The sequence below is a fragment of the Chiloscyllium plagiosum genome, chromosome 7 (assembly GCF_004010195.1).
Source record: "Chiloscyllium plagiosum isolate BGI_BamShark_2017 chromosome 7, ASM401019v2, whole genome shotgun sequence".
NCBI classification, from domain to species: Eukaryota; Metazoa; Chordata; class Chondrichthyes; order Orectolobiformes; family Hemiscylliidae; genus Chiloscyllium; species Chiloscyllium plagiosum.
This window is the reverse complement of record NC_057716.1, coordinates 78,852,680-78,866,203: the sequence shown is the minus strand read 5'-3', so window position 1 is coordinate 78,866,203 and position 13,524 is coordinate 78,852,680. Positions and strand designations below refer to the sequence as shown.

The 13,524-nt window shown below is 37.6% G+C and overlaps 1 protein-coding gene across 1 annotated transcript in view; it reads left to right on the top strand.

Moving 5' to 3' along the window:
• Positions 1 to 13,524, top strand: part of LOC122551725 (low-density lipoprotein receptor-related protein 1-like) — a 1,892,490-nt gene that overhangs the window by 634,836 nt on the left and 1,244,130 nt on the right. Inside the window, exons 4-5 of the mRNA XM_043694091.1 lie at positions 5,666 to 5,785; positions 11,778 to 11,906. Coding sequence (XP_043550026.1) covers positions 5,666 to 5,785; positions 11,778 to 11,906 — 249 coding nt within the window. The remainder of the gene's footprint in view (positions 1 to 5,665; positions 5,786 to 11,777; positions 11,907 to 13,524) is intronic.

The window sequence follows — 13,524 nt, the reverse complement described above, 5'->3', positions numbered from 1 at the left end:
GCCTTTATTCCTGATGAAGGGCTTTTGCCCAAAACGTCGCTTTTACTGCTCCTCGGATGCTGCCTGAACTGCTGTGCTCTTCCAGCACCACTAATCCAGAATTTGGTTTCCAGCATCTGCCGTCATTGTTTTTACCTAAGTAAGAATGATGCTGGATGGGGAGGATGTCATTTGGATACAGTACTAGAATGCAAGGTGGGTGAGAAGAAGGTGGTAAGGATGCAGCTAAGTCATCGACTGTTTAGGGTAGATTATTGTGGAATAGTAGGGAGAGGGGAATGTCATGCCCAGCAATAGTGATTGGGAGATAAGATCTCAGATGGAGAGGGGACGTTGGGTGCTGAGTCCTTGGAGAGAGTTGGGTATCAGTGTTGAATCAGAGTGTGGTGTAAGGTCCTGAGATGAATAGGTTGGGGGATTGTTGAGAAGGGGTGAATTGGTTCCTGAAAGGCAGCTAGATGTCAAGTTTGGGAGGCGGGTGGTGGGGGGGTTGTTGGGTTTGGAAGGAAATGGTTAAATCTAGTCTGGCATTGGGTCACATTTGGTCATGAGTGGTGGGGGTGCTGGGTTATTAGAGGTTATAAAGGGGTAAAAACAAGGATGCAGATGCTGGAAACCAGAGTCTAGATTAGACCTCCCTTCCTGGCACCCTCCCCTGCCACCGCAGAAGTTGCGAAACCTGTACCCACACCTCCTCCCTCACCTCCATCCAAAGCTCCAGAGGACCCTTCCACATCCATCAAAGTTTTACCTGCACATCCACCAATCATTGTATCCGTTCTCCAGATGCATTCTCCTCTACACTGGGGAGACTGGATGCCTCCTAGCAGAGCGCTTTATGGAACATCTCCGGGACACCCGCACCAATCAACCACACCGCCCTGTGGTCCAACATTTCATCTCCCCCTCCCACTCTGCTGAGGACATGCAGGTCCTGGGCCTCCTCCACTGCCATTCCCTCACCACCTGATGCCCGGAGGAAGAATGCCTCATCTTTCGCCTTGGAACATTTCAACCCCATGGCATCAATGTGGATTTCATCAATTTCCTTATTTCCCCTTCCCCCACCTCACCTCAGCTCCAAACTTCTAGCTCAGCACCACCCTCATGACCTGTCCTACCTGCCTATCTTCCTTTCCACCAATCCACTTCACCCTCCTCTCTGACCTATCACCTGAATCCCCACCCTCATTCACCTATTGTACTCTATGCTACTTTTTCCCCAACCCACTCCCCTCTCATTTATCTCTCCACCGTGCAGGCTCCCTGCCTCTATTCCTGAAGAAGGGCTTTTGACCAAAATGTCGATTTTCCTGCCTGACCTCTGCATTTCCAGCACCACTCTAATCTAGACAGAGGTTATAAAGGGTCAGGGAAGGTGCAGTTGGGGGGCGTGTGTTAATTTTGAGGGCTTACTTTAATAGTTAAGCAGGAGTTAGACTAGTTAGTTAAGTATCATTTTTTCCTGAGTAACTATGAATATAACTGCAGTGGAACCTTCCTAGTTATCTGATTTAAATGAATGCGTTTAGACTGTTCCAGTTGCATGGAAATTGAATCTTCAATTTCCTAACAATTCATTTGGAGGCTGCTTCATCAGGGATTCTACAGTTCCTCAGGTGCAAATCTCATTTATATTACGTAAAAAAAAAATCTGGCATCAGAAAATCCAGGCATTTTGTGAAAGCTACTCTAATGAGATCCACATTAAAGATTTTAGAGATCCTAAACTGTTCTCCCATCAAAGCCAAAGGATATCACCATAGTCTATAGAGCATCAGTCAGTCTTTAGCATTGACTCTTTTACAGAATTGTATAAACATTCCAAAACGTCAGGAATTCTCTAAGATTCTGATTTGCAGTCATAGTTGCAGTCTCTGACAGTCAGAAACTGGATAATCTGGGATGTTATCTTTAGTCATCTCGTACGTTGTTACCTATGATCATCATGAATAGATGTACCTTTCGGGTACTGTACCCTAAAATTACGCTTTGATTACTGGATAGCTGGACAACTACTTTATGTCATCGCAAAGGTATGCAGCACAATGTAGATCCACAAGGTGACTGAACTAAATTTTTAAATTTGGCCAATTTGTAATAGTAGAATTTACAATCAAGGTCAGCAAAGTAGTCATTGATCTTGGTGATACAAAGCAAAGAGAATGGAAATCAGGCTTGGCAAAAAAAAGTTCGGGAAAGTTGGACAAAGCATTTTGTCTGAAATGCAACAGAATTTGTTATTACAAACTTTGGAAACAAAGAATAGCAAAGAATATAGCTCAGTAACAGGTCCTTCGGCCTTCTAAGCCTGCAGCAACAAATTTTACCTTTCTTTACTATATTATGGGGAAAATCAGAGTCAGAGTCAAGGTTCAATGACAGAGTTTATTGCACAAGGAAATATCGGAGCTCTGGGGAGAGAAAGACACCAATAGCACAGTGGTCAGCCGCGATTCCTCTCTCGACCCGGAGCATACTTTTATACATCTTGTGATACAATAGGTCAGTGATGAGATTATTGTCTTTGTAACATGATTTCTTTATGGCAGTCATTGCAGAATATTGATAGTTTCAATACAGTCATTGTCAGTTCCAGCACAGCCTTGTTAATTGCAGCACGGTTGTTGTTAGTTTCAATGCAGACATTGTCAGTTTCAATGTCTGCACGGAAGTCCATTGCTGCAGTAATGGGCGCTAATTGCTCTTCCTGAGAAGGATGATTACTGCAGGCCTGGCAGTACACACTTTGTATTGAGTGTGTATCCAGCTGTTAGCATTTCTATCTCTCCCACCCACCTTAAACTAATCAACGAGGTTGTGAGTGCATTGTGCTGGCATTCCGGTGGCCACAGGCAGCGACTGTGTTTGGTCTGCCGTCTCTCTCCATATTGTGGTTCGGTGGCCATCTTATGTGTCAAGTTGCCAACTGATGGCTCAACGGCCATTTTGTGTGTCCGTGTGTCACCCTGCCCTGAGCCATCTCCCACTTCAACTAAACCTGTCTTCACTTACAGGATCCGTATTTTTTTATTCCCTCCATGTTCGTGTATTAGTCCAGGTGCTTCTGGAATACTGCAATTGTGTCTGCTTCTACCACCTCCTCTGGCAACATTTTCCACACATTCACTACTTGTTTTGTGAAAAAAAGTGCCTTGCACATCTCTTTTAAACTTTCTCCTCATTCCTTAAACCAATGATTCCTCCACCTTGGGAAAACGCCTTATACTTTCCACTCTATAAGCCTGGAGAGTGAATACAATTGGACGCTAAAATAATATATGTAACTATGTCTGTGCACGTATATGAATATGGGTCTATATCTATATTGCATTTCCTAAAGGCATACTAAATTTATTTGAGCAAAGATTAAGAAATGTGCAACAATTTTTTGTTCTTTTTAGCATATAATTATTTCAGTTACAGTTTCTGGGTTTGAATTCCTTGAATAGAATGGACTGATTGTAATCAAGTCTAAAAGAATAGAGTGAAGATGTTTTTCTTAAATATACTTTATTTCTGAAAAAAAAATCATTTTCCTCTTTAGTTATTAAGACTTTGAGTGTTACTCAGAAGCTAAATGACTTTTGCAGTTCTAATGTCACAATTAAGTAAGTTTTCTTATTTGTCGGCATGTTGTATGATGCCACAGTGCTGTTCCGAAACAAAAATAAACATGAATTTTGCACCATAACGAAAGCCTTAAATGGTTCCAAAAACTGGAATAAAATTACCTGTAATTTCTATTCACATTAGAATAATTGAATTGAAACAAAAAAAAATCTCAGGATTTTAAATGGTGTGGAAATTGTATTTGTGGTCACAATTAAACACAAGTCTTGAGTAAATCACACTTTTCCACAATGCAACAGTGTGGTGAAAGGGTTAAAATTGTGTCCCAATACATGTGTGAATCTAACCGAAAATGGAAGGTGTCGCTTAGTCCCGTGTGAATCTTATTATACACCTTCCCGTGTGAATCTTCTTATCTGTATGTAACCAGAATGGAATGTGTTTTTTAGCCTTGCTCTGCTGTTCACATGAATGTTTATATCTGGAAAAGAGTATATCAGCTGGAAAAGTCTCCAGTTCGGTAGAGTCTGCTCCGGGGTTGCGTTTAACCGCCGAGCGTGGGTTGTTGGCAACCGCTCTACGAGAACTGACGGCTCCCAGTTCCGGTAACACGTAGAGTGAGTATAAACCAGACCCGTTGTAAGTACGAGACCTGGTTGTGGCAACGCTGCGGGGAATAAAACACTTATATTCTAGCAGACTCGCCTCTTGGCTGTTTGTTCTGTGTCAGACTACTTTCCTGCGAGCCTGGTCCTTGACCTTGAGAATTTTTTAAAACAAACAGGCTATGGCTAATGTTGTCAGTAATGATATATGCCACATGGCAATTCAAGGATGATCGAGCCAAATTCTGAATATTTTTCCATAATCACTCAAGGAAAAGGGAGGCAAGATACTGTCAATGCTGGAAATCTGAAATAAACATAGAAGATGTTGAAGAAACTGATTAGATCTGGCAGCATCTGTTTCACCATAATTTTCTGCTTTTATATAAGGAAAAGAAACTCAGTGCATCCTCTTGAACCATACTAAATTTCTTGCAAATCAAAAGCCAGAGATCTTACAGTTTTTTTATATGTACCTGAGATGAAACATGTTTTAGGTAATTATTGGATGAGAATTTAGGAGGCATAGTTAATGAGTTTGTGGATGACACCAAAATTAGTCACATAGTCGACAGTGAAGAAGTTATCTAAGATTATGAGAGATCTCAATCAACTGGGCCAATGGGCTGAGGAGTAACAGATAGAGTTTAATTTGGATAAATGCAAGATATTTCATTTTGGTAAAACAAAAAAAGACAGGACTGGGTAAATGTTGTTGAACAGAGATACCTCAAGGTTCAGACACACAGTTCGTTGAAAGTTATATCACAGATAGAGGTGTGCAAGATGATAAAAGGCATAGATAGATTGGATAGCGAGAAACTTTTTCCCTAGCAGAAATGTCTATCACAAGGGGGCATAATTTTAAAGTGATTGGAGGAAGGTTTAGGGGAGATGTCAGAGGTAGGTTCTTTACACAGAGAGTGTTGAGTATGTGGAATACACCTCCAGCAATGGTAGTAGAGTCAGATGCATTTGGGACGTTTAATCAACTGTGGATAGGCACATGGATGATAGTAAAATATAGGGTCTATAGATTAGTTTGATGTTAGAGTAGGATAAAATGTTGGCACAACATCGAGAGCCAAAGGGCCTGTACTGTGCTGTACTGTTCTATGTTCTATGTTCTATATTATCACCCTCTTTGTGCTTTCTGTAACTACAATAGCCATTGACTGAATTAAAATGGGGATAATTACAATGATTTCTTGGAAGGAATGAATATGACTGTACTTGCATGTTGCTTTCAGCTTTGCATTATTAGCAATGACTGCTAATCTAGTCTGTTACTGATGATTTAACAAACAGTAACAGGATACAAAACATTTGGCAATTACACAGGCACAAAATGATTAGGATATAAATGTTCAAATTGATGGTTCTTTAGGAAATCACAAAACATTCATTGTAGAATTAAAGAATTTGTTTTGATATTATATTTTGCAGGAAATATCTTATGTATACAAATTTATTTTGCTCTTTTCCAGAATTTTCGCCTACTTGTAACCAAGCCAATTGTCAGTATCGATGTGCAGTCACTAGAACTGGTGCAACTTGTTACTGCAGTGATGGTTTTAAAGTAGCACAAGATGGGAAAAGTTGTGAAGGTTTGCAATCTCAAAAAATTTGTTTCTTTTGTGGAAAATTTATTACATACCACAATAATATTTAACAAATGTTGCAAGAAGTAATTGCTCAGTGAAAATTCATTACTGCAACAGAGGTGTTGAATCATTATATTGCATCCATTAATATTTTAACCAAAAATAGATAGTTGCAGGTTGTATTGGAGAAAACATTTGTTTTCTATTTGCTTGCCCAAGTTATTTTGTTTGTGTTTGTCTAGAGGCAAAAACAAATTGAAAATTCAGTTGTCAACATGAAAAGCATGCTTCTACATGCTGACGTGAAGTTTCACTGAGCAGCACGGATATCTCATCAAGTTAAGAATATGGGCTTTTAAAGACCTAACGTTTCCTTTGGGAAAGCTTTGTTCAATGCTGGTGTTGACACAGTCAAAATGTATATGCAAGTATATTTACTAAAATTTCACCTCTGTTGTAGACCTCACACATAATGGACTGGACTTGCAAAATTATACTATTGTGTGTAAATTCAAATCACCAAATTACTGATTATGCCAGATGGAATTTTACTTGCAAAATTGCACATCTTGCTGATGGCCTACACTATTCCTTTTAATAAATTGTAGTAACCTGGTCCCACACTGGTTTTCTTGATCAGAAATTCAACTAAGATTGTATTCTTTAGAACATAGAACATAGAACAATACAGTGCAGAAGAGGCCCTGCGGCCCTCGATGTTGCGCTGACCTGTGAACTATTCTCAGCTCGTCCCCCTACACTATCCCAAAATCATCCATGTCCTTATCGAAGGATGGTTTAAATCTCCCTAATGTGGGTGAGTTGACTACATTGGCAGGTAGGGCATTCCATGCTCTTATCATTCTCTAAGTAAAGAACCTGCTTCTGATATCTGATTTAAATCTATCACCCCTCAATTTATAGTTATGCCCCCTCGTACAAGCTGAAGGCATCATCCTAGGAATAACACTTTTACTGTCTACCCTATCTAATCCTCTGATCATCTCTATCAAATCCCTTCTTAGCCTTCTTCTTTTCGATGAGAACAGACCCATGTCTCTCAGCCTTTCCTCATAAGACCTTCCCTCCAGACCAGGTAACATCCTGGTAAATCTCCTCTGCACCTTTTCCAATGCTTCAACATCCTTCCCAAAATTTATTGAAACTAAGTAAGTCAGAAAGTGTACTAGACTGCTTAGAAAATATTATTATTGTTGTCCTGTTTATGGCTTCTTCATTTTTTTAAAAGTGATTTTGTTAGCTAAGCAATTGTTCACTGTACATGCTGCCCTTACATATATTTTTGGGTCCAGTTACTGAAATCATCCTCCTTACAACAGGTGATCGATTGGCTGCACGAAACAAGAAACTAAATTGAAAGGATTGGGACCCCCTTAGTAATTTGAATCACATAAGAAGGAACAGGCAGAGTGTTGAGGTCCAAAATGTATCTAAATAGGTATAATGCTCTCAGGAAGTTCCCAAAACCTTTTTCTCCAGGTGGAACAATGTTTCAAGAGACTTGTATTTAATGCGTTTCTTTCACCACAGTGAGTGTAATTAAGCCCTGCCACTTGTTAAATCCAAAGCTCCGACTCTTCCAAAGATTGATGTGTTTCCTCAGTCTGCAATGGAAACAATGGCATTTCTATTTTATGCTTCATGTTCCCTTTAGATTACCTTTGGGGAATATACAAACATAGGAAATGGGAGCAGAATTAGATAAATTGACGACATGAGCATATTCCTTTATTAAATGTGATGAAGGCTGATCTATTTTTATTTCAAATTCTATATTCCAGTGTAGCCCAATAACTTTTTACTATTTTGCTTAACAAGATTCTATCTACTTCTGCTTTAAAAATTTAATAACCTCAACTCCACTATTTTCTGAGAAGTGATTTCCAAAACCTCTGAGAGGCAAACATTCACCCCATCCAGAAAAGATGATCCTGAATTCTGAAAGTGTCCCCTAGTTGCAGACTGACCAATAACAGGAAGCATCCTTTTTGCATCCACTTTGTCAAAATTACTAGGATTTTATACACTTCAATCAAATCATTCCTCCCTCTTCTAAACTCCAATGAAAGCACAACCAATCTGCCCAATGTATTCTCATAAGACAATGCTCATTCCAGATATCAATCTAATGAACCTCCTCTGAACCACTCCAATATGTTTACATACTTTTGTAAATAAGGAGCCAAAACTGTATGCAATATTTGAGATGTGATCTCATTAATGCCTTGTGTAAGTGAAGCATATTATTCAAATGCTTATGTACAATTCTTCTAATAATCAAGGACAGCATGCCTTTAAGCTTCTTGATTATGTGCTTTGTTTGTATACTAACTTTTTGTTTGTATACTAATTTCTTGTCACTCATTTGCCAGATCATCTAGATTGCTCTGCACTTCAAACTTCCACTGGCAATCTCCATTTAAATAATGTGCTTTATTATTCTTTCTGTGGAAAGTGAAGAATTTTACATTTTCCCATATTTTTTCCCATGTGCCAGATTTTTTCCCCACTCATTTAACTTAGATGTTATCACGTGCAACTTCCTTATATCTTACTCTCTGCAAATTTAACTAGCATCTTTCACTCCCCCTACCCCCGCACCCCCATATCTAAGTAATTGATATAAATTGTTCAATACTGAGGCACCAACACAGAGTCCTGAGGGACTTGACTCATTACGTTACATCAGTCAGACAAAGAACTATTTATGCATAATTTGCTTTCTACAAGCCAGTCAATCTTCTATCTGGGCAAATATGTTAAACCCCACAAAATGAGGTTTTATTTTCAATATTGGCCTTTGATAACATTATTAAATTCTTTCTCGACATTCACATATAGTACATCTTCAAATTTTCTTTATTTAAAGCACATGCTACTCCTTCAAAGAGCTCAAAAAAATTGATTAAACATGACTTCCCTTTGACAAAACCATGCTGACTCTTTTCGATTACCTTGGCAATTTCAAAGTGCCCAGCTATAATCTCCTTAATGATCAATTCTAAAACCTTCTCCATGACAGATATTAAACTTATTGGCAATGTGTCTCCCTCCCTGCTTGAATAGAAGAGTTATGTTTGCTGTTTTCCAGTCTGATGGATCATGTCCCAAATTGGGGGAGGTAAATTGACACAACCAATCAGCAAACTTTCTTAAGGTGAAATCCATCTGGACCTGGAGACTTGACAGCCCACAGATTGATTGGCTTGTTTGGTATACTGTTTCCCTCATAATTTTAATTTCATTAAATTCCTCTCCCCATTTAGCCTTCCTCATTTATAACAGCTGCTGGATTTTATTTTTGTATTGTCTATGGTGAAGACAGAAGCAAAATACCTGTTTATTTTATCTTCTATTTCCTTATTATCTGTTGTTAACCTCTCATTCTTACTCTCTTGGGAACCAACATTGACTAATTATTCTTATCCATCTTCGCTGACTGTGCAAACCTGTTCTATAGGTTCTTGCATTTCTCGCTAGCTTCCTCTCATACTCTAATCATACTCCTGATTATGCATCTTGCTATTAGGTCAGTCATTGCATTCTGATCCATCATCTGACTGGCCACTCATCTTTATATAGATCTATGCTTTCTCCTCAAGTTTAATGTTTTCTCTCAAGTCTTTAGTTAACCATAATGGCTCATTCCCCAATGAAAATTTTCTTTAAAGTAGGAATTTACTTGTTTTCAGTATTCCAAGTTATTCCCTTAAATGCCCAACACTATGTCTCTAACAATCTATCCAATAGCTGAGTATACCACATCATATCAGCTGACTCAGCTTTCATACCCGCATTACCTTTAACTACAAATTCTAGACTCAGTCTTCTCCCTTTCAAACTGGATGTAAAGTTCAAACATTAATTGCTGCTATCTCTGGATGCTTTAACTCGGACGTTTTTAACTAATCCTGCTGTATTACACAGTATCAAGTTGAATATAATCAGTCCTCTGGTCAGTCCAAGATCATGTTGCTCTTAGAAACTGTCTTGCATGGATTCTTCACCCAGATAACACTGTCCATCTTATTTTTTTTCCTTTTTATATGTAGATTAAAGATACACATGGTTATTGCTGTCTCTTTATCACAAGCGCTTAGTATTTCTACTTGTTTGCTTTGTCTCACATTATGATTCCTGTTAGCCTGTAACCACAAGTACCAGTGATCTTTTTCCCCGCCATTCGTCATTACCATGCAAACTGATTCCATATCCTGATCCCCTGAATGAAGATCACTTTCAGCCATTGCACAAATCCCATCCTTGATGAATAGTGCTATCCCTCCAACCTTGCTTCCTCGTCTTCTTGAATGTTGCATACCCCTCAATATTCAGGACCCAGTCCTTGTCATCCTGAAACCATGTCTCTGCAATGACTATCAGATCATATTTATTTACCTTAATATTCACTATTTGTCCGGTTGTTTTTTTTTAATTCACCCACGGTATCTGAGCACCTCTGTAGTGGTGGGCATTTAAGGGAATAACTTGGAATACTGAAAACAAGTACATTCCTACTTTAAAAGAAAAATTCTCATTGTCCCACTCTAATTGTCCACAGAGCAGTTAAGAATCAACCATATTGCTGTAGTAATGGAGTCACATGTAGACCAGACCAGGAAAGAATTATTGATTTCCTTCCCTAAAGCACATCAGTGAATGAGATGAGTTTAGGCGGAAGTGGGTACTACACATGCTGGAGATTAGAGTCAAGAATAGAGTGGTGCTGGAAAAGCAAGGCAGGTCAGCCAGCATCCGAGGAGCAGGAAAATCAACATTTCGGGCAAAAGCCCTTCATCAGGACTGAGACAAACTCATCAGAAATCAGATGAGTTTTTCTGACAATTGACAATTTGGCCATCATTAATTCCAGATTATTTATTAAATTCAAATTGTACCATCTGTCATAGCAAGGTTTGAACCCAGGTCCCCAGAACTTTAGCTGAGTTAATGTTATGATTAATAAGTTAGTTAAAACTGAGTTAATTTGTTATGATTTTGATGCACATTAAAATACAAAGCCTTTATTTTGAGTTTTTGATATTTTTGTAACATCTAGTTTTGATTGGTAATATGTTTGTAGTTTTTTTATTTAAATTTCTCTCTGCCACTTTCTGTCATTCTGCAACCCTGATTTACCATGGTACAATTTTCCTCACTTTTTCTTAAAAGGTGTAATTATTTTCTGGTACAAAATATTCAGGTAACTTTCGCCCTCCTTGATGGATGGTAGTTCAGCTTCCAGCTTATAAACTCCAGGCTGAATCTGCTCAAAATTGCTGACATTTTTAATGGGGTTTCAATCAATTATTTAATTATATTATTCATTTACGTATGCCAGATTTTATACAATTTATGAACTTGTGATTTACAAATTTGGTACACTATGTTGAAGTTAAATGTAAAAAAGATCTTAACCACTTACCAGAAACTTAGCAAACAGTTAACTATTTTGTTTAAAATATAGCATGATCCAATTCCAATCAGCTCCAATGAAAATGTTTCTCTCTGACTGCCTGTCCTGACGTCCTTGTCCATGACTCTGGGGAGACCTAGTAAGAATTATCTGTCTGCAGTGTACTGTTGCATAAAACAAGTGGCAGATTCATATTTTCCAGGGTAATACTTAATACTTTTCCAAGCAGCGAGAACATAGTAGCTGGTGTTTTGGGGAATTGTAGGTGGAAAACAATTATTGTACTATGGTAATTCTAATTAACAAACCTGTGTTCTGGGCTTTTAATCATTTGTTTGTCTGGGGCAGTGCTGAATTCAAAACTTCTGGACAGTAAAACAGTTCTACTGCTTTCTAACCAGCATTTTGTTGTTTCTGTTGATTTTTTAAATCACTAAAAAATTCAAAAGAGATCTTCAATTTGAATGCAGATCAATATTATTTGTTTTCTACATGAATAAATTACATGACATGAAGTACCAGTATGAATTTAAGCAACTACTTGCTTGACTCTTTCAGATTTTGATGAATGCAGTGTTTATGGAACTTGTAGTCAAACATGTACGAACTACATTGGATCCTATACATGTGGCTGTGTGGAAGGTTACTTGTTGCAGCCAGACAACAGAATTTGCAAGGCTAAAAACGGTAAGAGAATAGCATATTCTTAATTTCTGTTAAGTAATTGACATATTTTGAGAAAATGCAGTTCATTTGTGATCACAATTATTGAGTGGTGAAGCCACTAGTCAACAAAGCTCATGTCAAAGAATGAAATGAAACACTACAGGCCTGACCTTCTGGCTTGCAATCCCCGGAAGTACAAAATTTTTGCTGGCAGCAAAGAATTGTATGTTTCACAGGCAAACCAAACTTGATCAATTTTAAAGACTCTTCTGATGAACTAATTAAATGATGAGGTGATTAATAAAGGTTTTCCTGCAGACTTGGCAAGATGCAAAATGAAGGAACTTTGATGAAGTTAATGGAATATAAAACAAATGGAGAAAAGTATATTTGGATGCATAGAAGGGCATTTATTTGAGTAGAAATGTGTGAAGGCTGGTGATTCCTTGATGGCCTTTTTGGGGCTGTTTTTATGTTCAGTACTAAAGAACCGAGGTTTCCTAAAGATGCAGGTTGTATTTCTACACATGGCAAGCAGGAATAAAGAAAATAAAAACAAAACTAAGAAAAAAAACAAAAATTTCCAAGTAAGAACGGTGTGTTTTTTGGACAGGAACTTGCAAATGAATGGGCTCTCATGCATCTGCTGCCCTTATACTTGTAGATGGTAGCAACCACAGATTTGGATGGAGTTGTCTGAGAAGCCTTTGTGAATGAATGGTGCAGTATAGATTTATTTTGATATTACCTATGTTGAGGAGGTCATATACATTATAAATGACAGTTAAGGTTCTTACCGATGAATAAAAATAAACTGAATAAAGTTCTTCTGGATTATGAGAGTTATAGATTGATCAGCAAGATGTTGATGAGAAGGCACAAATTTAAAATTAGTGCAAGAAAAAATAAAGGGAAGTGAAAAGTGTTTTTTACACAGGTAGCAAGAGTGTGGAATTCTCTGTCATGAGCCATCACAACTTCTTAAATTGTTTTTAAATATCTAAAATTATTTTTTGTTAATTGAAGAGGAAATGTTGAAACTAAACAAAATGGAAGTTTGTGACTTTAAGACTCATGCAGAATTTATCAGATCAAATCATAGAATTATCTGATGTTAAATTTTATGACAATATGCTCAAGAGTGTGATGTACAAAGTCAGAAGAATTTGATGTGAAATGAAAAGCCTCAAGTTTCTTTCAAAATGTTTATATGTTTAAGATAAACATGCAATGTTTCGTATGTTTATCTTAAATTAGCTTAAGCTATAAACATTACGGAATTTTATGTGCAAATTGTTTGTGCAGTTGTAATTCCTGCAAAACTTTGTGCTAGTTTGAAAAATATTTTGCAGGAACCAGATTTCGATGACAATACTGGGTGTGACTCCATCAATACCCATTACAGGCTTCTGGTACAAGCTAATTCATGTGCTTTGAGACTGTTGTAATTAACTGCAAATTTGAGCATAATATCTCTTAGGATTACTTTGAAAGATTTGAAATAATTCTGCATTTTCTTTTAAAGCCACGTCTAATAATTCAAAGTCAAATTACTATTGTGGTATGTAGTCTTATGTGTGAAATGTGCTTTTTTAAAATTAAACAATTTATTATCTGCTGTATAATCAAAATTTACCAA